The sequence below is a fragment of the Seriola dumerili genome, unplaced genomic scaffold, assembly GCF_002260705.1.
Source record: "Seriola dumerili isolate Sdu_G_001 unplaced genomic scaffold, Sdu_1.0 BDQW01000068.1, whole genome shotgun sequence".
Taxonomy (NCBI): Eukaryota; Metazoa; Chordata; class Actinopteri; order Carangiformes; family Carangidae; genus Seriola; species Seriola dumerili.
In genome coordinates this window covers 14135141-14162399 of record NW_019174323.1, presented here as the reverse complement: position 1 = coordinate 14162399, position 27259 = coordinate 14135141, and the positions used below count along the sequence as shown (strand labels likewise).

Genomic DNA, 27259 nt, shown 5'->3' with positions numbered 1-27259 from the left:
CCGGCTGTGGGATTTATTATTGTGAGCGAGTGAGTGCGTGAACACCTGGACTACGAAGCAGCATTTTTTATTTTTCTATTTGTTGTTGTTATTTTTTTTTTATTTTATTTTTTTTTCGACCACTGGGCTTGAGAAACAACCTGCCACCATGTCTCGTGCTCCAGATGATGTGAGCAAGCTTACTGAAAGTACATACAAGGTGAGTGATACATCCAGCAAATAAATGATAGATAGTACGTCTGTTTTGTTATTAAGACTAAGAGCCGGAATCAGCTTTACACAGCAGGGTTATGATTAATATTTATTGCATTTTAACCTCGACTAAAAACCACAGAGGTTTGATTTCTGTGTGTGTGTTTTATTGGGTCTAGTCACGTTTTAAATGAGTTTTATTTCCTTTTATTACCTTGTCATTACCGTAAAAAAGGTTGCGCAAGTGAGATTGAAACTGTTGTTTACATGGAACGAAAGTATTTGCGAACTCTAATAACAACCTGTAAACGCCAACAAAACAAGAGGGACACACCCTGTTATTTAATTATTACAAGATGCATAAATCACAGTAAAGCTCAGTGCAGTCAAAGCTCTCCTGTCCATCAAATGTGAGGAGAGACAGAAAAGTTTCTCCCAACCCATCAATCAACCTGCTGAAACTTGATCAATAGTCATTTGATCATGAGAATAATATTGTTTAATCAATGCAGATTAATCTAATCACGTTTACACTGCTGCCCCTCACATTTGATAAGCAGGTGAGAGTGTGTGTCTGGGTGTGTGTGTGTGTGTGTGTTTGGATTCCTGTTCATAATCCAAAAGAGAGATACAGACTGGGTGTGCGTGTGTGTGTGTGTGTGTGTGTGTGTGTGTGAGAGACATAGAGAGAGAGAGAGAGAGTCATACCTGTAGTTTACAGTGTGCCACAGTTTCAGCTGGGAGGGAGAGAGAGAGAGAGAGGGAGAGAAAAGAAAACAAGGAACCCGTTTCCTTTTCTCTTTTTTTTCTCCTCCGCTCTGTTCTTTTCTCCGTGTAAAGTCATACCTGCCCCTTCATTGTTCTATTGAGGGCGTGCCAGGGGAATAGAGACAGGGAGGTGAACAGCACTTGATTGTTGAGGCATTTCAATAGAAAAAGAGAGAGGGCGAGACAGGGTGGGTGGGAGGGTGAGTATGATGAGGTTCAATGCTGCAAATAACTGCGACTTTGTGTGGGACTTCGCTCTTTTGAGGGAGCTGTAAAGCATACGTGAGGGGTCAAGTTAAAAATTGAAAGCTTTATTGTTCTCACATGGTGATATTTATAGAGCAACTGCACAAACACTTGCACTTGTTTTCATGTATTTCTTCTCTACACCCACTCCATCAAAAATAGCCTCATGATCTTTATTATTCACGGTTAGGCCCTTAAAAAAAAAAAAGAAAAAGAAAAAGAAGAAATTAGAGATGTTTGTGAGTAAGCGAAGTTATTGTATCAGGAGAAGCTGTGGTTGCTGCTTCCCTCCACACACTTTATCTCTGTTCTTTGTCCCAGAATGTGATGGAGCAGTTCAACCCAGGCCTGAGAAACCTGGTCAACCTTGGGAAGAGCTATGAGAAATCAGTCACAGGTAAACACAGTTCTCACCCTCACCGACACTGATACTGCTTTAGTTTGTCAAAAGTCCTCTTGCATGCATTTCACTAAAACACAAAATGATCCAGGGAGACTTTTTTTTTTTTTTTTTACCAGCCAGTGACTTGATGATGTTTGTCTGTCTCCCCACGCAGCCATGACTCTTGCTGGAAAGGCCTATTACGATGCGGTCTCAAGGATTGGAGAGAATGCCATCGTGTCTCCGGTCTCCAGAGAGCTTGGTGAGTTTCACACCAGTCCATGTTAAATCTACCTACAGTGAGCCAAGTCTCAAGGGGGGGGACGGGGACGCAATGACACTCCCATGTCATTGCGTGATATAGGCTATAAGGCCACATCCAGCAGCTGTTAGCTTATCATAAAGCTTGGTAATAGGGAGGAACAGCTAGCCGGCTAGCTCTGCCTGAAGGCTGCAAAATCCGCCTAAAGCTCACTGATTAACACGTTATGTTTCTATAATTTTTTCTATACAAAACCAAAGTATAAAACTGTGTAAAGCTGTGGTCTTACAGTGGAGTGTTATAGGCACGGCTATTTCTTGAAGGTTTCCTGGCAACCTCAACAAGACTCCAGGAAGTCACTGCCCACAGCTAAGAAATGATCCCCTGTAAAACTAAACATGTCATTTCATACAAATTAAACAATTAATTAGTTCATTAGTGAGGTTTAGAGGTGCTAGTAGCCAAAGCCCCCCCCAGTTTCTAGTATTTATGCTAAACAAAGCTAACTGGATGCTAGCTGTAGCCTTCTACCATAGGTATCATACAGACTTGGAAATGGTATTGATCTTCTCATGTCCAACTGATTCTTTTAAGTCACCATGAAATGATGAAAGTGACTTTTTCACTTAAATCACCGCCCTCATTTCACCCAAACATCCTTGAACATCTACACCATTACAAAAAGCCCCTTCTATGCACCTTCATCATGGTGACATATATTGCCTTGCGTGCAGCCGTCATCCAAAATGCGAATCAATTAAATGCAAACATCTGGAAATAACACTGATTGAACCCTCGTGGCACAGTAGCAGCAGAAATTCATTATTATCTGCTGTCTGCCTCTCCCTCTGACTTAAGTGCGGCCTCTCCTCTCTCTCCTCTCTGAGGCTGCCATCAAGCTTTCACAGGTTGTTGTACATCCATCCTGTGACTCATCTCCCATTATTCTATTAGTTCTAAAATTTGGAGCTGACCCATTTTGTCCAAGGGTCCTAATTCAGTGCAATTACAATTCATCAAGTGGTTTTCTGTATATTCTGCTGTGTCACTTCTTCCTGCTGGGGTCTACAAATTGGCCTCATGTAAGCTCAGCTTGATGTGACAGGCGAGGAATCAGAGCAGGGAAGTTAAAATGGAAAGATAATGTTCTGTCATTTTTCCCCGTGGTCTTTTAAATGAAAACGGCGACCAACGTGAATATACGTAGATTTTACATCATGATGCATGGCTTTGAGAAAAAAAAAGAAAAGAAAAAAAAGCAGTGGGTTTATTTTCTGCCGGTATTTTTCTAACTGAGTTCTCTTCTTTCACATGGCGTTTGCATTACTTCAAGTTAAAAACATATTTTGATGGAATGTCAGACGAGGTGCAGTGATTTTCACAGAGCTGTCATTGCATGAAAGAGACAAGATTAGGTGTGTCTGTCACATTTGGTGGATGTGTTAATAAAGGAAGTTAGCAAAGCATCAAAGCAGCAGAGTTGATCATCATAGCAGTAGCAGTGTCAGAAAAGGAAACTATGAAGGATATGTTTCATAATGCTAGTGGACAGTTTCCCAGAATGAAATGTAACTGAGCAGGCTTTGATATATAGACACAGAGGTTATATCTATTTTAAAAACCTTTCTTATTGCTAATTATGTTACGCAACAGTTTGTAAGTTTGGAACCTCTCTCTCTCTCTCTCTCCAAGTTAGTGATGCAAACACAGAAATCTTCTCTCTCGTATTTAGAAATTAAGATTATTTTTTTATCTGTGCAGTGAAACATTCACTGTGACTGGAGACACTCTCCATACCCGTCCGTTACGAAACGTTGGTCGAGTTTGTCAGGTCACACCTGTCAGTTAACATGCCCGTATTTCATCGCTTCATTAAATGATATGTTCATGTTTGCGTGGTTGGCAGGTGACATTTTCGCTGCATACCAAAAACAACAAGGTGCAACGCCACACCAGGTTTGACAGATTTTTAACATGTGGGAAGTTGAGGATAGCAGCTTTAACATTGAAATACCATATTAAAGGCTCTCTCCATGCCTTTGCCTCTTTCTCTGTTCACTGCAGCCATGCTGGGGTGTGAGTAGATATTTTATGTCTGCTTATATGAGCGTGAGCGTGTGCATGTGCCTGCAGCTGAATGTGTACCGTCAAAGTGAAATAACAAAATTGACCACTGAAATACTGCAGAAAAGAAAACTTTACATTGCACAGTCTTATTTGACCCTAACTATAAGAATGCAACCCAATATAGAAAAGCCTCAAAATGGCCTCTAGAAAAAAAGACATGGATTGGCAGCCGGTCTTTGACTGCCTGGAGTAGATGACAGCGAGACAGTGTGAATTCTCTCACACATTGCAGTGAGAGGAGTAGCAAACACGCTGAACAAACAGACAGACAGAGGGGACTATCTTCCCACCAGTGATCCAGGCTCATCCCCCCTGTTCCTCCATGCGCCTCAGCAAACCCACCGCAGGTCTTTTCTGTCAGTCTGCGGAGGCCAAGGGGAGGCTCAGGCTGTATGGAAATAAGGGGTAACACTGACTTTTACAGGATTTATGGTTGTACCAATTAGCTGTAGTACCAATTATGTCAAATATTTGAACATTTTAAAAGTTAAATAAAATGTATCTTAAAGTGGCACTATAACTTTAGAAGAGGAAAGAACACAATCTTCGTCGTAAAGTTAAAGGAGTTATTTGTATGTTTTGCTATTGGTACGTTACATTAACAGCTGTGGCTAATGTTAGCTAATGTTAGCTAACGTAGGAATAAGATATTGCTGCGTAACTGCCATTACCGAGTCAGTTTGCTCACTTTATTGCTCTTCTCCACTTCTGTGCTTGTGCTGCTGTTACACGACATTTTTAGCAACATTTTACTTTTATCCCAAAAGTATAACAAGAGATAAACAGACCATTCTTAATGAGGAGACGTGTTTGCTGTTTCCAGCTTGTCAACCCATCCCACTTGCTCTCGGTCAGGTTGCCTAATGATGATATATTCACAGCAACTGTGAGGAAGCCAAGAAATCTCATTAAAGGAATAAAAATTGAATGCGCCATTATCATTTACTTGAGGCCACGGTGCCCGCAGTTCAGCAAAAGTCACACAGTCTTTAAAGCCACTATCTGTGAAATCACACATGCTTATAGCTTTACATCATAGCTTGCTTTAATGTTGCCATCCGTCTAGGAAGAAATACCATGGCGGTGTAGTTGTCATGCCATACATCACACTGTATATTTAAATGTTTAAGTGGGTGTACAATTAGAAACTTCCTGTGTATGAGTGCATGACTGGGCTCCACAGGGAGTTGCTATTCCACTCTGAAAAGCAGCAGGTATTGACGGACTGAAAATGTTACCGGAGAATAAATAGCTCGAACCCCACCCCTTCCACCTTTTCTCTGAACTGTTTGTCAAGCTTTAGTCGAAATTGTTTTTTGAAATATTGAAGTACACTGACAGCATGAGAGAAATGGTAATGTTGACCAGAGCGATTTTTTTCCCTCTCTCTCCCCAGAGAATGAGGATTTGTTGAGTGTCGCCCCCCCCCCCCCCCCCCCCTCGATAGCTGCTGTGACTGGTTTCATTTAGTCTGAAGGGAGGTTGAAGTTATGGTTAATAAGAGTTTGTGACAGACACAACATCACCAGCAGCGTCAAGGAACCATAAGCGGTTTCATGAAGACACAGAAAATAAACTTTCATTCATTTGGGGCCAGTTGTGTTTAAAAATGTTAAAAGCGCTTTTCTTTTTGAAAAATTCTCATTCTCAACATCTGAAATTATGTGTATGACATAATACATCATTTTAGCAGTGTCCACCTTCATCGGAGCAATGACATGCGACATCTCCCAAAGTTTCATTAAAGAAAAAATTGGGCATTAGATGAGACGATCAATACCATTCTCACACCTATTACCTGTAAACGCTGAAAACGAAACCAGGAGACGGTTAACGTAGCTTAGTTTAAAGACAGCAAAAAGCACCTCTAAAGCTAACCTATATTACCTATGTTCTTACATGTGTTATATCTTGTCATGATGTGTGTGTGTCTCTGCGTGGTGACAGCCGATATGGCGACATTTGGCGTTAATGACGTAAATGTATCTGGACGTAGGATGTTACACACTTAAAATATCAGGGTCAACCACACAGACACGATTGTTCTCCCCAACCAGACTGCTGGTGAGACAGCTGAAAATGAGTAAAATAGAGGAGGGTGGAGGTTGTTTTTCAAAGACTCTACTCATGGTTGAGTCAGTTATGACTCCTCTGCCGTCACACTCCACGACTCTGTAATGATCCCAGACCTCAAACAACCTCGTTCTGCAGCCGCTATTAAACTAAAGGTTCTCCAGTCCACCAGTAGTTTCCTCCAAGGGACCTGTGAAGGGACCAGAGATCCACTTACCGCTCAATGGACCATGAAGTTGGAGCCTCTAAAACGCCGTCACACTCCAGTCATTTCACAAAAATATCCCATGATTCTTTTTGAGCGCTCCTGTGCCCACACAGAGTCTCAAGTCAATTATTGGCTATTAAAGATTTCAACCAGTATTTAGTGGAAGTAACTGTCTTTAAGAACTTCAAACCAACTTCTTCTTCTTCGCGTGAGCAACATATGACGCACACACATGCAGTTTTTAAGGTTATTTGAGGTTTGCCTTTAGTTTTCTCTGTTAAGTAAATATAGATTTATTATTGATGCTCGGGGCTGCAGTTACTTTTATGTGCTGGAGTAATAAATAATGTTGTGTGCTGTGTGTAACTGCAGGTCATCACTCTATGTTAAGGAAGCTGTCACAGCTATTGATCTGCTGCGAACACAGTAGACATGCTGAATGACAGTAGATGCTCATACTGATAATCAATACTCAAGGGTGGCGAGCACGTACATTAGTCTGCACACAAGTCTTTTAGGTTGTGAGTGTAGAGCTGAAGGTAATAGATCATCAGAAACCAGTTTCATAATCAATTGGTTGAAGTAAAAAAAATTGAGATGGGTATTATTTCACCTTATTGACATTTTATAGACACTGTGATTATTTCGTCAGTCGAATAGCCGTCTACATTGTTATGTTTGTGTCACCTCACCTCAGTGTCCTTTAATTTTGCTATTACTGAGCTTTCAACCACGTCACATGATCCTCATCAGCAGATGGAGTTCGTCGTGTCGTGACGATATATTTTCATTATTTTTTTCTGAGCACTTTGCGAACGTCCTGTCCATGCTCCGGTTGACAAAACAAGCTTACCTCAGGGTACGTTTATAAGCTCATCTGGAGCTTTCAGTAATATCACGCTCTATGCAGTGGTTGGTTGTTTTTAGCAATGAGTTTGTAAAAGTGTCCTAGTTGTAAGATTAAGTTTGTTTGGTTCAACAAGATAACATTTATTAAAACTGGGAGTCAGATGACAGGATTTTCCTTGACCTCACAATGGATGACAGCAGAGTTACTAAGGTCTGAATCCTCTTGGAGCAGCCAGTGTTGTGAGAAACAATGAGTCCGACTGGAGTTTAATCACAGTCACCACTCCAAGTGTTTCCACCGCAGCGTTATTAGTATCGAGCACAGCGACATCATCATGATTACAAGGAGGGAGTAGCATATCTATGGCAACCTCCAAACACAACCTCTCCCCACCTGCAGTGACATACTCTTCAATCCTGAGTCACACAGGAGGTGGCCGTGTTTCATCACACGCACTGCAAGCCTGCCTAGACAAACCCAGTGATGCATCTCTGTGATGAAACGCTGCTACAAGTCGATGACCGATGGTCGCAGCAAAGTTCAGCCCTAACTCAGATGTTGTTTGCACTTGGCAAATGGAGGAGGGATTGTCAGTCGGATAAAGTGGTGAAATAAAAGGTGAGCCAGAAAAAAAGGTGCCAACGCGTCAGCGGTAAGTGGTTGCTCCGCCAACGCCGCCTCACATTGTACAGTTTCCTTATCAGGTACCAAATGGGCAGGGGATGTCTTGCCACAGGGCATTGCCAGCTCATAAATCACGTCACCTGTTGAGAATGTGGAAGGCGTCGCCCTCTGTCTTATCAGCCGTCTTGTAAAGAAAAAAATGGCATTTGATACTGGTGGCACAAAGAACACATACAAGTGAATGATCATAACAGGACCAGTTTTTCCCTCTGCTGTTTATCCTGAGCATAACACACACACACACACACACACACACACACACACACACACTGGCAAGCAACATGTGTTGAATTGAACGGTCAAAGGTCATTTTCTCAATGTGAGCTACAGTATCCACATTACGTGTTGGACAGAGAAGTGGAGGAGAGCATTCGTAATAATGAATCATAAGTTATATGAGCCAATCACAGGTGGTGTAGTTTTCCACATGTGTTTTTATCAACCTTGTACCAGTCTGTGTAGAAATGCGTGTAAACATGACGTTGTGTATTTGAAACTGTTGAGTTGAGATTAGATTATCTTGGTACTTTAAATCCTCAACAGCCCGAGATAGGAGATAAGACAGAGTGAGAAAAAGTCGCCCCGTGTTGTTGATGAACTTGAATTACCAGTGGATGTTTAAAACATTGTGTAGCCAGGTACATATTCTCCTTAGTCTTTTATTCACACTTCAGCTAGAAAAAAATCAATGATTTACTTTTTACACCTCAGCTCTCGCGCTTTATTTCCATGGACTTCTTTACAACATTGTACCTTGTCTCTCTCAACTGCAATTCACCCTCTTTAGCTGTTCATGTGACAGATTCGTGCGTCTTACAGTCCATATTTATCTTCAGTCGCTGAAAACTCTCTGTAGCATTTACCATCCCTCAGGCATGCGTTCACACCTTGTTAACCCCAAAGGTGAAACCTGCAGGTATACAACGGCCTCTTTGAACCCCCTCCTGGCCTTTCTCAGCCTCCCCCTTCCACCCCGCGCAGCCTGTTGTTGGGGCTGTACAAACAGCCCAGCGCCCAGCGCCACCCCTCCCCGTCGAAAGACAAAGGCAGCATTTACCAGTACGTTCTGGTGACCTTCAGAGGGCAATGTTGTTGTAGCTGGACGCTGCCTGCTGGATCACAGAAGTCCAGCTCTGCATCACTGGGTTATTACGTTTGTTTGCTTTGACCGGAGGCGAACAGGGAGGAATGTCAGGTGCCGGGTGTCTGGGTGTTCATGTTTAGGTGCAAGGGTCCTGACGTCGGCAGCTTTTTTTTTTTTCACCTAAAAAAAAAAAAAAAAATCACAAAGTGAACCTGACACCTGACACCTGTGCGTTTCTTTGCTTTCGTCTGAAGGTGATGAAATCCATGTAGGTTGTTCACGCCTGCCCGTTTTCCTCACAGTGACACTGTCACATGTCCAGATATGCTGTCCCGTACTGTTTTTACAGGTTTCACCAGAACACTGTGTCCTATAGTAAACCTTGAGTCTAGATTTCACCCCATTGTGATAGAGGTAGCACTATAAACTGCTTAGCTACAATTGTCCACTTCTGTTTACAGTATTGACCCACTGCCATTGTCTCATGTCATATGCTGCTCTATCTACACTGAAGCCTGTCTGTGAATGGAGACTGTTCTGTATCCGTCCACACAATACCAGAACGTTTCATAGAGATTACTTATTGACAGCTGTTCAAATATTGAAAGGCGATAAGTCATCTGTAAAATGTGGACTGTAAAGATGTATGTAAGGCCTGATGAAAAGGAGGTCGTGTTTATTATACAGGAAATTTGTGTTTGTTGTTGCTGGTTTTCAACAAGTTATTATAAACTACATCTCCTGCTGAATCTGCATCTAGTTACACACTGATGTCGGATGCTTGGTCTCTGGTGTCCACGTGTTCTCTGTCACCGACTGTGCTTAAAGGAGAAGTTTGACATTTTGGGAATATGCATATTAGCGAATTACCCTATTTCCCAAAATATCAACTTCTTACATTAGAACTCCTCTTGACCCTGGTCACAATACGAACCCAAAGTTCCTCTTTCTTTTGTAACACTCTCTGATAAACTAAAAGTTGTCCCTGATGTCTTCGTAGGTGTGGTTCTAATGGAGATCGCAGACGCCCACAGGAAGGTCCATGATGAACTTGAAGAAAACGTAAGTAGCCTTAAAGGTTCTGACTGGTAATAATTATTATTATTTATTTTTTTTACTGTCAACAAATCTCATGAAAAATAAAAAAAGAACAAAACCAATAATGAATTGATCCCACGAACAGGTTTATATCACAGCTTATATATCGCTTATTCCTCTGTGTTATAGAGCTGCACTGCTGTCCAGGAACTATTAAAAAAACATACAGTATCAGTGAGTCACACAGTTCTACTTGGTGACATGTTCATTTATTACTATGAACACGGCCACTGTAATTTATTTTGAGTCGATCCCACACACACCAGCCTCCTACTGCTGTAAATACTTAGGAACACACCAAATCCAACACCGACAAACGCACCATTTACTAATGTCTGAGTACAGTTTAGTGACAGTACAGCGCCAGATGCTGTAGAAAAACTATTGAGCCTTTTTACAACATGAAACTATCAATTTCTGAGCAGTTTTTAAAGATTTAAATCTTCAGAGGAAGTGAATGGCTTTTGTAGCCTGGGGAAAGTATTGAGAAATGGACTAATAAATTGTAGGTATTTGACTTTTCATTGGATTCGTTGACAATAAAAAAACACAGCAGTTCAGCAACCTCCTTTTCCATTATGTCATTAAGTAATTCAGTGCATTGAGAGTTCACCTGTTGAGCCTCTCGGAGCAACCGTTTGTCATTCCTAGAAGTACCCTGTGGCCACCAATGCTCCGCTTATCTTCACATAATAGACAGAGAATGGCCATTTGTTTCACTCTCGTCTCTGGACACGTGACCCCTTCAACCTTTTGAGCTCATTCCCCTCATTTTTAACAGTTTGAAATTGTTGTAACAAAAGCTGTAAAGAAAAGTTTGACAAGAGTGGAAAAGCCACAGATTCATTTCTGGCCCCGCTGCCTCGGGGGTGAAATGCCTCAGATTCCCGAAAGTAAATGGAAGTCAAGCGTCACCAGTTTGAATATGGCTATAACTGAAACTCAACACTCAGACTGATATAAGAAAAACTTTGTGCAAAAGTCCTAAAATGCAAATAATAACATGCTGTGTGGATGAGAAACTTCCTGTCATTTCCGTAAATTTCCTTATTACTTGCAGGGCCAATTGTAATTTATCCGGACAGGAAAAAGTTGTAAATCTTTAACCTCAACAGGCTGATAAGGCATCTCTGGTGGGAGGAATCTCATCCTCTCAGAAACCCATTATCATACATTCCAGCAGGTCACTCCGCTCTTATCGCGACGAGCCATGTGACTGAACTGTACGTTGTGTTTGGAACAGCGCGCATGGACGATGATGTATGTTGCAACGAATACGAGGTGTGTGTGTGTGTGTGTTCTCTCTCTCTGCAGTTCAAGAGGTTTCACAGTGAGATTATCGTTGAGCTGGAAAAGAAGACAGAGATGGATGTGAAATACATGAATGTAAGTGTCACCACATGCAGTTTACCTCTATTCATCGGTGCAAGCATCCACCAACCCGTCCTCCCTCTATTTATGAGAGTTTTTATGCAAACATATTTCATGTAGGCAAAGCTCTGGAGGCAGAAACATGGAATAAAACCTCAAAGAGAGGAATCAACACTTGTTAGGTTTTAGTCATCAGTTTAACCACTTATGTGTTTTTTGACCAGGGTTTCTCCTCCTGTTGGTTGATTGATTATTTTAACCTCTCTGCATTTGAGCAATGTTTCTATAATGAAAACTGCAATCTGCTCATCTTCCCTCCCTGTGAAACGTCTCATGCAGGCCACGTTCAAGCGCTATCAGTCAGAGCACAAGCTGAAGCAGGACTCCCTGGAGCGCTCTCAGACAGACCTGAAGAAGCTCAGGAGGAAAAGCCAGGGAAAGCACTCATCCAAGTATGAGATCAAAGAGAACGAGGTGAGTGACTGAAACCATGCACCGACTCCAACCTTTTCCCTTCCTGCAGAGCATAGCATGCACTTGTCTAATACTTTGTGTGGCTTTTCAAGCATGGCACTGTTACATGCTCACGCTCTCAAGTCCGTGATCAGATAAGATAAGATAAGACAAGATAAGGTGGCCAAGTTAGTTCTTATGATGTTCACATACCAACGTTAAGAAGGAGGTGCGAGTGAAGGTAGAAGCTTTTATATAAGATGAAGTTGCCTTTGCTTTCCAGTTGTGTTTGAAATGAATATTATGTGAAGGCATTACATCACTGATGACAGACATTGAGAAGTGTGTTCGACCACTACATACCCTCTAAGTGTCCTCAGATCTTTACGCTCACAGGGGAAGAAAATGTAATGTAATTTTAAAAGTTCTTTTAGACGAGTGACTAAAACCATCAAAGGTGCCACCACGCCTAACGCTGTTTGCAGATTGTCTGTGTTTACCTGCGGGAGAATAAAACCATTTTTCCTCAGCTCTGTGTGCTCAGCTACAGACGGATGATTGCGTTTTTATATTGAACGCTCACACACCCAAATTTGCACAAGTGTTGGCGTGTATGTATTTTTTCTGTTTCTGGTTCATCGTAAAAAGTCAGAGGTTACAGACAGACTTGTATCTTCAGTGTAACTAGATTTAGTTTTATCATTCAGAGACATACAGTGAGGAAGCTGCATTTTTTTTAATATGCCAAATTAGAGCTAGCTGGGCAGCAGCACTTAGGAAAATCCAATTCTCTCAAATTGAGACTTTGCCCAAAGAAATCATTTTAGATATGAGGTATGTACACTCCTCTGCCCACGTGGGACTCTTAAGAGCGACATTCATAAGAAGTTCCTCACAGCACTAAGTAAACTGTTCATTTAGAGAAAGCCGCACTCACATTTGACTTTTTTTGTCCCTTCTTTGGTATCTTATGTTAAAAATTCCCTGGCGCAAAATTAAAGTGCTCTCATCCACCATCTGATCATCTTCAAGATAAAGTTTGAGGTTGATTCTGGTTTCCTTATATATAATTTTGCATAATGCCTTTCTTTGTTTTGTTCTTTTTATTCTACAAAACACTCCTCGGCCTAAATGATCGTGTATACAATCATCCATTCAATGTTCACACACACACAAAGACACAACACACAAAAAAAATAAAGCAAATCCAATCCACTACAGAAACAATAATCTTAACCCATCAATAGGTAAAAAGGTTGAATCCATTTTCCATTAGTTGCAAAATTCTGTTTTCTCTCAAACTAATATTTCAAACCAATTTTTCAAAACAGTTTCCTCAAATCGCTTCCATCTCTGCATATTTACTGATAAATCTATACGTCATATGGATAATCAAAGGTCACATTTTTGACTCAGTGCTGTTCTGGTTGCTGCCGGTTTGACCCGCAGCGTGTGAATGAATATGATCCTGTGATGTCTCGCCCCGGCGTCGTCGTGTTGCTGATGCTGATATCAGGTTCATTATTTCATCTCTGCGCTGTCTGCGGCGCAACAGTGTGCATTCTAGCAAAGAGTTAAATTAAATGAGCAACAGGACAAAGAATCTGTTTACAACTATTTGCAAGCATTTGTGGATCAACAGCAGTGTGTTCTCATAAAAATCTAATCTCTTGAAATCACTCTGAAATGACAAACACAGCCAAAACAAATGTCACTGCTGAGTGAGCAGAGGTACACAAACATGACTTTGAAGTTTTGCTAGTCTGTATTGACATTGCCTTGATGATGTGGGTTTGTTTTAAGCTGTGTGGTGTCCCTGAGAGTCCCTGCAGTATATTTTTTCCTGAGTGTTGCACATTGTTGGGGGTGTTTACATCTTGTTGTCCGTGACCAACAAGCAGTCTTAACACTTCAGACAGCGATTTGCTTTGTAAATCAATGTGGTGAGATGAAGGAGGGACTGCACAGCCTGAGCAATTACTCCCGTCTGTCTCTTGGTTTAATTTATCGACTGTTTTTATGGCCTCACGTTGATGATGGATGGTGTGTAAGCCTGGCTTGTTTGGGGTGAATTCTTAAACAAAGCCTTTTAATTGAAAAGCCAAGAAGTTACCGCAGGTTGTAACAGGGATGTTTTGACTTCTCTCGTCTCTTTTTCCTCTACTGCTAAAATCAGCGTCAGTCTCCTGTTTATCCTCGCACTATTAAAAGACACCTTCACAATAAGTCGTCTTATCTGGGTGGAGCTTACAGCAGCCTGAGCCTGGCTCTCATGGTGAGCTGAAACTGGGGCCCCTCCTCCCCTCCCAGAAGTGGCTTTTTCATCATCTGATAAAAATGACACCGGTGAACTACAAGGGAGACGAGGCTAACTGCCCAGCGCTCTAATCATCATCTGTAGAGATGCCAATGATAGCCGAGTCCTGTGTGTGTGCCCTCCCACCTCTCGCTCAGAGCCCGGGTGATTGTTCGCTGTGAGAATAGGAGAGCAAGAGCTTTGATTCGGCGTCTAACGGGATATTGCAGAGAGAGAGAGAGAGAGAGGAAGAGACAGAGAAAATGAGACCAGGCAGTAGAAAACGAGGGTCTCTGCTCTTAGAGACAGGCTGCTTTACCATCACCATGACAACCTGGGGAAAATGAGATACATCCGCAGGGTGGGTGTAGAATAAAAGGATGGAGGGGAGGTTGAAAAGTCATTTTACAGAGTTTGATATGCGTCATGTCAGGTCCAGCCGCCCATTTGCATCTGCATGACAGACAGAGTCAATCTCAGGCGCTCTGTGGGGAAAGTGTGTCTTTCAGCACTCGGATTCGGTTTCCCACTGCGCTGAGATCGATCCATGAGCAGCAAGACACCCAAATAAACTTGTTGCAAAGTGTAGAGACTTTGATTGCTGTGCTTGAGTCACCCTGTTCTACTAAATTCATTTTTGTTGCCAAAGAGAGAGAGAAAAAAAAAAAAAAACGGAGGTATAAAAGCTTGTTCTGCAGCTTGAGGCTTTGGCAGCTGCAACGTGAACATGCACTCAGAAAACATAAATCTCAGCCAGTAAAAATGTGGTCAAGGGTGTTTTATTAACACTCGTCAGAGCAACACAATTACACAGCACTTGATCAAGCTCATGAAAAGGTAAAAAACAACAGTTTGTTTAGGTCAGTGATGACACGCAGGTGTTCACAGCACACTTAACTTCAGACAGTCAATAGTTACCAATGCTAATGTGATTAGAAATATATAGAGATATACAACAATACCTAATAACTACCAATACCAATACCTAAACTAAAAGTGAGTCAGTAGAAAGATTAAATACTGAAAATCAAATTTAATTAAATTATAACAAAGAGTGAAGTAAATTAAATACATAGGTAAGGGTAGATAAGCAAAGACAATAAATATATTTCATTTTCATCTTTTTATTTATTTCTATAATTTATCTATAATTTCTGTTTTGTTATTTATTTATTTTTCTTCTTTCTTGTCATTTTATGTAAAATATTATTTTTTCATTTCTATTCTCATAATTTCTTTTTCATACATTTTTTTTCTTTTAATTTTCTTTTCTGTTATTATCTTTTATTATTTATTTATATTTCTGTTTCATTTATTTATTATTTATTATTTCTACTTTTTTCAAATATTATTTAAATTATTTCTTTATAGCAATTTTATTAATTTATTTGATGTAGGCACAGTGCTCAATATAATATATTACTATCACTGTGAAACTGAAATTGAACTAGTTCTTAATGCTGTGCCCTGACCTCCTTGAATGTCCTGTGACCCTGTCTGCAGTACATGGAGACTATCTCATCACGCCAGATGGACATGCAGAAGTTCATCGCTGACGGCTGCAGAGAGGCCTTGCTGGAAGAGAAGAGACGCTTCTGTTTCCTGGCAGACAAGCACTGCATGTTCTCCTATCAAATTAGCAACTTCCATGAGAAAGTAAGAGCGTGGACAGAGATGAACATCCTGCGAACATCCCCCCCCCCCCCCCCCCCCCTCACTCCATTATGAATTGTTTAACACCTGCTCTCCCTCTCTCTCTTTCTCTGGTGTTTCCAGGCCAAAGAGATGCTGGCCATGAAGCTCCCCAGCTGGCAGGAAAAGTGCAGCGACATCACCAAGGTGCCGGACACGGTGGCGACTATGATAGACGGGCTCGCTACCACCCCAGAACAATCGCCGCTGGTTGAGCGCTACAACAGGGTGCGTTTTAGCTCGTCATGTAACTGCCATCAAAACTGTGTCCTCTGTGAGATAAGGATTATTTCCAAAAGTTTCATTTTCAAGAGAGACCTGTTGCATTTGAAACCTATATCTATTTAGATACTTATCTTAGTGTAAGGTGCCTCAGATAAAAGCTGGGGATGAAAGCATTGTCAGATCGTATATAAGTGGCACAAATCCTGAAGAAAAGACAGGCCCTGGAGAGTTTTATCTTGTCTTGTTGTGGCTTATAGTTCATCCTTCAAAGGTACACTGATTTTCTCCTGTATCAGATTGAAGCCGTTGTGAGAAAAGAGGCAGGTTATCATTATCTGGCTACCGGCCATGGGAAATCCTACATGTACTGTTGACACCGTCTGTTAAAGTCCACTGAATGTTTTTTTTTCACCCACGGCTGTTTATTGCTGCGTAGGAGGGAGACAATAAGCTTCAATTTCAGTAATGACTGTTTAAAATCATTGCCTCAATAAGGACTCACACAAGAGTTCATTCAACCAAAAATACTTGTTATGATTCGAATGCTGCCAACTCACACGGCCATATTAGCACATCTGTTAATCATGTTCTTTGCTTTCTCTTCAGAACAACGTGGAGTCAGTGGTGCCTCCTCCAGCGCCACCGCTAAAGGCTCAGATAAGTCCGCTAGCCAATATGTTCAACCCAGAGCCCAGATCTCCGCTCACCTCGTCTTCAGACCACAACTCAGGTAGTGATGGCGGCTCTGAAACAGATATACCTGTCTCCCATAAAATGACTGTGGCGTCTCTCAGTCCAGTCATTGATCAGCAAGATCCATTTCTTTAGGCTTTACTAGTGTACTCCCTTCACATTGTGTCAAAATGGCAGCACTTGTAAATTAATATTGTGTTGGACTTTAAAGGAATAAGGAATTTACATGTTGGGAAATATGCGTATTCGCTTTCTGGCAGGGAGTTACAAGAGAAGATCAAGCTAGCAGCTGGTTAGCCTAGCTTAGCACAAAAATACTGGAAACAGGGAAATAGCTAGCCTCAGCACATTATCATGAACACATAATATGGGGCATTGTCATTTTTACTCTTCAGTTTTTGTACACATTAAACAAATGAGGTATAACATGTTGATATATGAACTTTAGAGGTGTTGGTAGCCATGTTTTGTTATTAGAGCTAGGCTAGCTGTTTCCCCCTAGTGTCATATTTAGCATAGAGTGGTATCAATCTCCTCATCTAACTCGCTGCAAGAAAGCGCACTCGTGTCAAAATCAAGTGTCAAAATCCTGCTTAGTTTTGACCGATATCTGACATGATCACATCTTTGTTTTTCTGAACCTCTGCTGCCTTCAGACCAAGGCAGCCTCGGAGAGGGCAGTATGTCCCGGTCGACATCCCAGTCGTCTGGTCTCAATGTGGGCAGGAAACACCGGGTTAGGACCATCTTTCCCCACACGTCGGGCAACAATGACACACTCCTCAGCTTCGACGACGGCGACATCATCAACCTGCTCATCCAGGATGAGAAGGACGGCTGGCTGTACGGAGAGCTGGAGAAGACGGGGCAGTAAGTTTTGACTCTGCTTATGTCCAACCTAAATATTTATATATTACAGGGACGTGTTGATGGCTCTACTCTATTTACATCAAAGCATTATGAAATGAGTGTTAGTGACATGTTCCTTTATTACCATGACCACACACAGTGGTAGTTTGTTTACTTCCTAATGCACCAAATATGTATTAATCCGCCTCTGAAAATAGTCCACAGCAAATGTTTCCTCCTCTTTGCGTAAGGTTTTCCTAAAAATATAGCCTTGAAAAAAAATTAAGCGACATAAACTACATGACCTGTTTTTAAAGGTTTATGGTGGGAGCCGCTGGGCTTAAGGCTGAGAGCCACAGAGAGTACAGACTAACACATTGTTAGTTTTGGTATGGGATTTGTTGACAGTAACAAAAATATATAAATATGACTGTGCTTTAACCTTAAGAGCTGGATAGGATATATATGTTTTTTTTTTTAGAGTCTTACATAACTTGTTAAAAAATTAATTTAATGTGGAATAGAAAGTGTGATTGTGGAATCCCTCCCTCAGATAGTTGATTTAAATACCAACTAAATATGACCATTGGCACACCCACAAGACGAAATGTACTTTCATTTCAACAAATACACAGCAGCACTGACACACAGGCATTTCTCACATAACTAAGGTGGCAGTACTAGTTTCTGCTCTGTGTTTCTTTAATATTTTGCTGCGCTAATACATCATGTCTAGAAACACAGACTATGTCAGGTATGTTCAACATGACAGTCGTAAAGCTTGATCTCTCCCTCTCTCTGCCCTGCCTAACAAAAAAAAAAAAAATCCAGGTGCAAACACACACACAGACAAGTGACATCTGGTCTTTTATATGTCACCCGACAATGAACAAATGTTTTATTTTCTTTACCGCTGACACATGATGATGAGTGAGTGAAATAAATATGTCAACTAGGATTTTTTTTATAAGAGTGTAATTGCACCTTTGTTCGGCAGCAGTGACTCCGTGTCACCTCCAGACGGCAGACGGGGAAAAATGTTCTCATCCGCTGTTTGTATACAAGTCATGTTTGTATATGTAACCGAAGCAGCATAAATCTGTAAAGTAGCCTCTGAGCTGCCAGTGTAATTACAGCCATCTTCAACTCCTCGGTAGATCAATTAGGACTCATAATGCTGGAGAAAGGATTACGGAGTGCTTACAGAGCTTGTGTCGAATGTTTTTCGTTCCCACTTTAAAACAAATTGCAAGCCTTATCTGCGCCCTGTGTGTGTGTGTGTGTGTGTGTGTGTGTGTGTGTGTGTGTGTCATTAAGTGGCCTTTTGAGTCAGAGTGGTTTTAATGCAGTCAGTGGCGGTTTGTCAGGAAGAGTACATGTTGGGATAAATCACAGTACGTTCTGTTTCTTAGCAACAAATCCAGTGCATTGGTCTGATAAGCCATCTTTTTCGCTAGACGTGACTTGGAGACAACTTCAGAGTCTTAGTGAACAAAATCTCTCTGTCTGTTATATATTTTATGTCTGATGTGTGCATCTGATTCAAGTGTGCTGTCTGTGGGCGTGATTCTCAGCAATTGTAACCCACAAGCCCTTGAAAAAACAGATCTCTCGCAGTCTGTTGTGTGCACGCAGAATGGGGAACGTCAGTATCAGTTTTTCTGCTCTGACTCTTCTATTTAGTCACTTATTGAATGAGGTCCAGCAACTGAACATAATTCAAAAGAGACATGCATCATTTTAGCGAAATAGATTTTTGGGCGTATTATTACATTATGACACAACCCACCCAGGCTGAAGAATACTGAGGTGCATCATCCGATGTTCATCTGATTTCTTTCTTTCTGTGATCTTAGACGAAAACTACAGAGAATAACATGGTCACTGAAAACAGAGCAAAACCACCCACTTGTCCCAGCTGACATTGCTTAATGCTAATACCACTGACATTATCCAGGACATGAATCAAGCAACCTGTATTGGCCTAATTTTGACTATTGCTAACTGTATTCAAATTTTTGCACCAGGTTCTGTTAGTTTCAGTGACCATAAGTTAGTGACAACAAGGTTACTAAAGTTGGGTTTAGAGGTCTCCTCTAGAGAAAATTATGATTTATTCTACTAGTTACTTTACTGGCTCTGTCCGCAGGTAACAAATTCCACCTACCGGCACCCCTAAGGCAAAATCCTTTTTAAAAAAATTGTAAAAAAAAACAAAAAACAAAAACAAGTTGAAAGACTCCAGGAAGTCACTGCACGTGGCCAAGTAATAGTCTGGGATATAACTGCCTTAAAACCACCATATGTTCTTGTAAGGCTTAAAGAAACTAAATATAGTCTTGATTAGTGAGACTTAGACACGTTGATAGGTGTATTTTGTTACCTTTGGACAGGGCCAGGCTGACTGTTTCCTCCTTTTACAGTCTGTTTGCTAAGCTAAGCTAAGCTAGCAAAATGTCAGACTATTTCAGAGTAGGTGTTATTTGTGTAATGGTATCATGCAGTGTCATGTTTTATGATGTTTTTGATGTGATGTGTGTGTCTTTCTCATTAGGCGGGGCTGGTTTCCCTCTTCTTACTGCAGACCTTGTACTGAGCCAGTGATATTAAATAGGTAAGAAAACATCACAGCATGCCAGGAAGTGAATCAATAATGTAGCTACGGCTGATGTTTTGATAGCTGAAGCTTTATGTCACATGTCTTAGCAGCTATCTGGGAACACCAGTGCGTAGTCTGAGTGTGGCCAGTCTGCCAGAGCAGGAGGAGGAAGAGCCGGTGTTGATTCCCCCACCAGACTACAGCGATGACGCCCCCTCTAGCCCAATGGTCTCCTCAACGCCCTCGCCACAGAACACGGTTAGTACCAGGACCTGCATGAGCACAAGCCAGCCAGGTGCGGTCTGGTGTATTTATTAAACCTGCACAAGATCTTTTTCTTTTCTTTTTTTAATTGGAAAAACACACCTATTTTATCGACTTAAGTTGTAAGGTAAGGCCACAGGAGGACAGAACGTACCATCCCTGTTCACTGTTCTCCACTCACATAATGAACTAAACCAAGAAACTGTCTCCTTAAGTGCAGAGAGCAACATTAGATCCTTTGTGTGTCTGATTTCTTCTGTTTCCTTTGATATAAAGCATCATTGCCTGGTGGAGATGGTATGAGCGTGCTGTGCGCAGTTTAATAATGTAATGTTGCAGAACTTCTAGGTATTAAAGTTCCTGTTTTCCAGAGAACCTTTTATCAAAATGGTGTGCCAAAAAGCTCTTTAGGAAAGACATGCGAGGGATAATCAAAAGAGAACTAAAACAGACTACTCTTTAACATGGATTTAATGTTTAGGGGGTTTAAAAATTATTTAAAGCTGTTTTACTATCCAGTAAGAGGAGATGAGATTCTGTGCTGTTGGTGTTTGCAGATGAAAGAAGCGCTTACAGCTGTAGGTAGCTGCACATTGTTTATTTATATAATACATTTTAGTAATGTGGAAGTACTGTACCAGGAAATACAAACAATCACGCTGGATATTTAAAAACGTATGATTTATGTAACGAGATTCGCTTGCTGTTTTGAAAACAAAGGCTTCCTTTATATTTTAAAATCATGACACACAGTGTACCTATAAGCATTAAACAACAAATGTACTTTAAAGCTGCTATAATTGATATTTTTTCATAATAACAATGGGTCGAATTAGTATGAGTATGTGTAATTTGAATCTGAAGTTTTCCTCAGCTCAGGTTTTGATTGGTTTCTCAGCAGGAAGCTGTTTTCAGCAAAACTGCACTGTACTCTTCTTGCTCGGCACCAAGCAACAGGCAACAACTAAGTTAGCAATTAGCTAGTAAACTAACAGCTTCTTTCTTTTAACAGCTGTTGTTAGTGTGCCTTTAGGCCAGGTACCAAGCCCCTGGTGGCTACAGTAGACCTACTCAGCGGCTAACGGTAGAAGACTTTGTGGTGGGCAGCTGCCGTGTTTGAGTGTCTAAGAAATGGGTCAGATGCTCTAGAAAAGGTCTTTTTCCTGATGGAATATCTTCACTGCCTAACCTAAGTTGTCACACACTCCACGCCCACACCACAAAATGCCATCACACATATTAGATGTTTAGTCTGACTAATCACGTCATATCAATGTCTCCTTGATGCATAGTCATCGCCTCCACACCCTTAAAACAGATCAGAGCCAGAAACACACCTCAATTCCTCTAACCTGTATGAGGAAATATGCTATATTTATCGAGATGATCATTTCCCAAAAGGATATACAAGCCTTAAATGTGTAGGAGCCTATTTGCAATTTTGCAGCTGATACAGACTTAAGCAGTCTATGAAGACAAAGAGGAAAATATAAAAGCTATATATAAAAGCTGCTGGCTCCAAAATACTAAAAAGAAACAGACGCCAGGTTTTATTCAGTAATGGAGAGAGAGATCGGAAGAAAAGGAGAGAGTTACAGAGGGTGGCATAAAGGACGAGGGTACAGACACAATTTCATTTTGTGCCTGCACTGTGTCAGCTGATTGAAAATGAACTAGTAGCTGTCCAGCCAGCAGACAAGCCCAGGCACTCTGCTTTCCCCCTCATCATCACCTTCCTCGCTGCTCTGTCTGTACTCAGTGTCCTTTGTATCTGCTGGCTCAGGGTTTCACCATGATATAAACTTCTTTATCTTATCGCATTTTTAATTTTTAAGTTTTGAATGCAGCACAGAGTAAACAAAAACTATAATAATGCCACACACAAAAAAAAAAAAATCCTTCCCCCCCGCCTTCAAACAGTTGTTCAGGTGAAGGCAGAGGGCTGACTGTGCGCTTTAGGTTTGTATCGTGATTGTGGGGGAAAGGTGGAACTTGTCACCGTTGCTCTGTGGACTTGAGTTCCCTGAGTTTTGCTTTCAGGTAGCATTGAGCTCATACCTCCCTTACACATTTGATAGACTGGACACTAAATTGAGGTGTCTCAGTTTCAGCGGGAAACATTTAATTGCTTGATTGGCTCCGATGCGACACCAGTAACTCAAGGAACAGTGATATTAAGAGAAAATTGTTTGAAATTTCAGCCACTATTCAGTCAAAGTCTGCTATAAAAATTGTAAAACACTGAACAAAAAGAGTCACCGTTAGTTACTGTACTCTGTATCTAAGCTAGGCTAGTTAGCTTTTAGCAAGACTGGTTTATCTGCTGTTACTTCTTATCATTAGATTTTGTAGCCTTACACTTGTATGTGGTATAACGAACTCTAAGATACTGGAGCATCACAACTGACTTTTCAGTCACAGGAACAGGTCAGAAAAAGTCGATGAATTATCTTTAGCTAACGTTAGCTGTGACCTGTGTTTTGTAGTTCCCACAAAATTAACATGTTTTTCCAAAACTTACATATTTCTTTGGTGTAATGTTTTACATATAGTAAAACAGATTCTGGTTTTGCCCAAATATGTAGTTTCTGTGTTTTGGCTCTGTGTGTACTGTACAGTAGATATGTAACTTGCTGCCAACGCTCAATTGTACGTCTTGATTTTAATTCCATATGTCTGCTTGCAGTGAAAACACAACTAATCCTGATATGAATATTGATTTTGTTTTTGTCTTGACAGGTTTAGAATGTTATGTTTTCATTTTGAAAATGATGTTTGTTTTTTTAAGATTAATAGTTTTTGTTATTGAGTAATTTAGACAATGATATGATGATTAGACAGTAATATTTTGATACCTTTACAGTCAGGATATCAACAGAAGCTAAATTTGATATGTTGTTTTGCTTATGATTTGTGGATTGTTTGCTAAGCAATGTAAGTTTGTTGCAGACAGTACTCGACCCTGGAAGAAGTGCTGCCTGAAAGGCTGAGTTCAGGGAGTAAGAGTGTTTTGAGCCTAACTGTGGCTGCATGTTTGATGACTTCTGGATGTTGTCTGCTCTCTACTGGAAGAGTAGGGTAGTGCATGTTTTTGTGCAATAATAATGAATGCAACAAAGACCTTCCTAATAAGCTTTGTAACTGAGCTCCTACTAAAAAGATATGCATCTGAAAAATACACTGAAATCAATTAAGATTCCTGCAGCAAGTTACAATCTGTTATTTTGTGTCTGCACGCTGAATGAATGAATGATAAAAATCTTAGTTTAAGTCTGTCCCTCAACTTTATCTTCCCCATGCTCACTTGGCTCTGTGGAGACGATAACATTATCATCGTTCTGAGGTGAGAGAAAAAGACGAGTGTGTCTCTTGCCAGCCTTTCTAGATTGTCTAGATTCCAGACTGGATGAGGTCTGAGTTTGTATCTTAAGTACATGTCAAAGCTGCACTGTGGCTATTGGGGGGGGGGGGAATCTTATCAAACCAGTCTGACAACAATGACTTTCTTCACAGCTGGAGGGAGGGTGTGGGTTTGTGGTGACTGTAGTGTGTGGTGCCGTGTTTTGAATGTTGTGTGTGTATTCTCTTTGTCAACTGGATCTTCAAGGGTCTTTTCTTCTGTTTTTGACAACAGGTTTCTTTAGTCAATGGGACTGCAAAGGCTCCTTTTCTAGGGTGAGTGACCTAACACAACTAACACAAACTCACAGGTTACAGCACAATATGTGTGAGTTGACTGACGATTACTTGATGGTGGATTTGAAATGATTTCGACCGTTTTCTCCCCCTGCAGAGGAGGGAATCCATTCGCCACGGTCAAGCTGAGGCCAACTGTCACAAATGACAGATCAGCGCCAAACATCTGACGCAGAGCAGGAGAATTTTCACCGCTGTCATGCCTTCGGGGGAATCATGCAACATGGGACCCCTGCAACACACTCAATATCACCCCAACCTGACATCTCACCAGCCTGCATGCTAGTCTCTCTCAGTACCAGTCTGCTCTATTAGAGGGATCCATTGTTTCCGAACATAAGTGTGTGCTACTGTGCCAGTGTATGTTTTACATCAGCCACAACGGAGAGACATTGCATAACCAGCACATGGAGAAACAGGATATTCTGAAAAAACTTTGTAGTACAAAGAAAATGTTTCAAAGTGTTATGCATCCCATCTGTGTTTGTGTTAAAGTGATAATTCAACCCAAAATGAAAATTTAGGCTTCATCTAATCACCATCATGTCTCTTTTAAAAAATTACATGCATTTCTGCTGGCTGCTTCACAATGAAAGCCAACCCGTGTTTTGTCAATTGAATACCGTTAATGTGAAGCAGCAGCAGTTGAAAATGTTCTGTTTGCATTAGAGGTATAACTTACAAACATACAGCTCCGACACAGTGTAATAATAATCCACAGTTACCAGTGAGATGAGATTGCACTGGACTACGTGCATACATCGTTTCCTGGGAATCCCTCGTGCAAAGGTTGTCAAACTCAATCCGGCGTAGATTGTTGGTGGTGGAGTTCGCCATTAGCGATGAAGGTTCGGCGACGTAGAGAGCTGGCCGTTCATAAAAAGTATAAGGATTATAACTTTAAACTTAAATGAAAAATAGAAAACCACAACACACTTTGTCTCAGCCCTCTCCCGAAGTACTGACAGATACTGACAAGTGGGATTGACTCCAGCCCCCCGTGAGCCTAAATCTAAACGTTGTGTGGCTAATGAATGAAAAGAGTAAAAACCAAAATCACATCATAATCCAAGCAATTTGTGGATTACCTTGTTGTCTGCAAAAGGACAAACATAATAATGGATATTTGGACCCACCTGCTGAGTCCTTTGGCGACACAGTACATGCATTACTGTGCAAAAGGAGACTTTTTATGTTTGCACGTAGTGTATTTGAAGAAACCAGCCGTGGAATACGAGGCTGAGACAGAGCAACTGGGGTTTATTGTGAGTCTGATGGTCCCATAAATAACTAAAGACTTTTTACTGACGTGTGAATATGGAGGTAAAACCTGCATCTTCATTTTGGGGTTAACCCTCCCTTTACGATCGAGTGTCAAAAGGTCTTTTCAGGCTTGTTTGTGCTGCAGTCAATGAATACTGATGTAAATGATAGTGACCTGATGCTGGTGAAACAGACCAGAAGCCAGGCTGTCTTCCTGACTTGCCAAAAAACATACACATTGTTATTTCTATTTTTATCATAATTATTTTTGTCTTTCTTTTTAAAAGAGGCATTGTGATATACAGAGGTTGTGAGAATGAAGGGAAAGTGACGTGTTGGGAAAAGAGTCGGTCATTTGAGCGAAGGGCAAAACAGTACGTCACAGTTTAAAACGAGAAGGCTATTTATATACAGTAAGTTTGTAAGAGATATTTAAATAAAATATATATACAGAAGTCCATTCTGTGAAGGTGCCCCTTTAAACATGATGGTCACTGTGCTCGTTTTGAGCCGTGGATCCAACGCTGATTTTCATTTGACTGCTGGTATGTATTTTATATGGGTAAAATGACCTTTTGATGAAGGGAATGTTTTTCCTTACTCATGGTTCCACTGTTAATGTAGATTCTGTGAACAATGCACAGTTTATGCAAAATAAAGATGTACTTTACTGGTAGACATTTGCATTGTACGTGTATATGGTGGGTCATTGTTTGAAATCAACAAAGTATTAACTATTTCGTGAAGAAAATAACTTTTTTTTTGCCATGTATTTGCTTTACAGGATGTAAGTGTATGATGAGGAGCTGATTGATGAAACTGTTTATTGATCCGCACAGACCCACTGATGTTCGTAGGTGAACCCATCATACTGACATAGATAATGCCACATGCTTTCTTCACAGTACCTTGCCACTGTGTTGACCAATGTAGTCTTTTTTTTTCTCAATAAAACATGATAAACTCAAAGTCTGTGTAATTCATGTTCAAGTGCATCTTCTGTTTTCCTCTCACTGGTAACACGTTCTGTGTTTCACTCGGCTGAATACATATAAAGGATTAAAAACTTGCTCTCTTGTAATAAAACAAATAGATTAAAATGAGACTAAGACTGATACAGATGTTTAGAATTTTTTCAGTTATTTTTACTATTTTTTTTCCAGTCTTTTATTTCAGAGTGGTATTTTCATTTTCTAGCAAAGCTGCAAAAGCATGTCTTTTTATTCCACATGTAACATTCATGTCTCACTCAAAGGTTCTCGTGAAGCACGGACACTGAGAGAGGAAGCCAGTACAATTTCTTTTCTTTTTTTTGCATGTTTTTGCAGTTTAATGCGATCATCAGCTGTTGTCCCCCAGGAAAACAACATGTGCAGCATTGCTCCTCTAAACATGCAGAGCAGTGTGACAGGTACGAGGGGAGAGGAGAAGGAAAGACTCAGAATAGATATGATGAAATGTTTACAAAGTACAAACTGAGTAATAAGCTAAATAATCTGACTTTATGACCCCTGACCCCCTGATTATAAAGTGGGGGATGCTGGTTTGTCATTGAAAAACATGTTTCTTTTTTGAGCATAAAATAGAGTCTGCATGTGTGTGTGTGTGTGTGTGTGTGTGTTTTCTGTCATCGGCCTGCTCAGGAACAAACCCTTATAGAACATGAGTGTACTCTTGTCTTGACATAAAGAGGTTGTGACTCAGGGTGATGAGCCCTGCAGCTTCACGTCTGTTGCGTCCTGCTTGTTCAGCATCTGCTCTGACGTGCGAGGCAGCAGCGCCACCTGCCGGAAGCCACGGCTACAAACACCTGCTGCCGCGGAAACAGCCAATAGGAGCACTTCCTGTTTCACAGTGGAGAGAAATTGTGATGTGAATATCACA

General features: G+C 40.9%; 1 protein-coding gene across 2 annotated transcripts; it reads left to right on the top strand.

Moving 5' to 3' along the window:
- The first annotated feature begins 50 nt into the window (after positions 1-50).
- On the top strand, positions 51-26328 carry LOC111220007 (brain-specific angiogenesis inhibitor 1-associated protein 2-like protein 1). Of its 2 annotated transcripts, none has more exons than XM_022742934.1 (14): positions 51-199; positions 1528-1603; positions 1764-1850; positions 9877-9938; positions 11289-11360; positions 11685-11819; positions 15598-15750; positions 15871-16014; positions 16618-16741; positions 17361-17574; positions 20108-20167; positions 20263-20410; positions 24051-24091; positions 24210-26328. In XM_022742934.1, the coding sequence occupies exons 1-14, from the start codon at positions 149-151 to the stop codon at positions 24280-24282; spliced, it is 1440 nt and encodes a 479-aa protein (XP_022598655.1). In that variant the 5' UTR covers positions 51-148; the 3' UTR covers positions 24283-26328. The 2 variants fall into 2 exon arrangements, with proteins under 2 accessions (XP_022598655.1, XP_022598654.1); XM_022742933.1 differs by having other exon boundaries at positions 20260-20410.
- Positions 26329-27259: the final 931 nt, after the last annotated feature.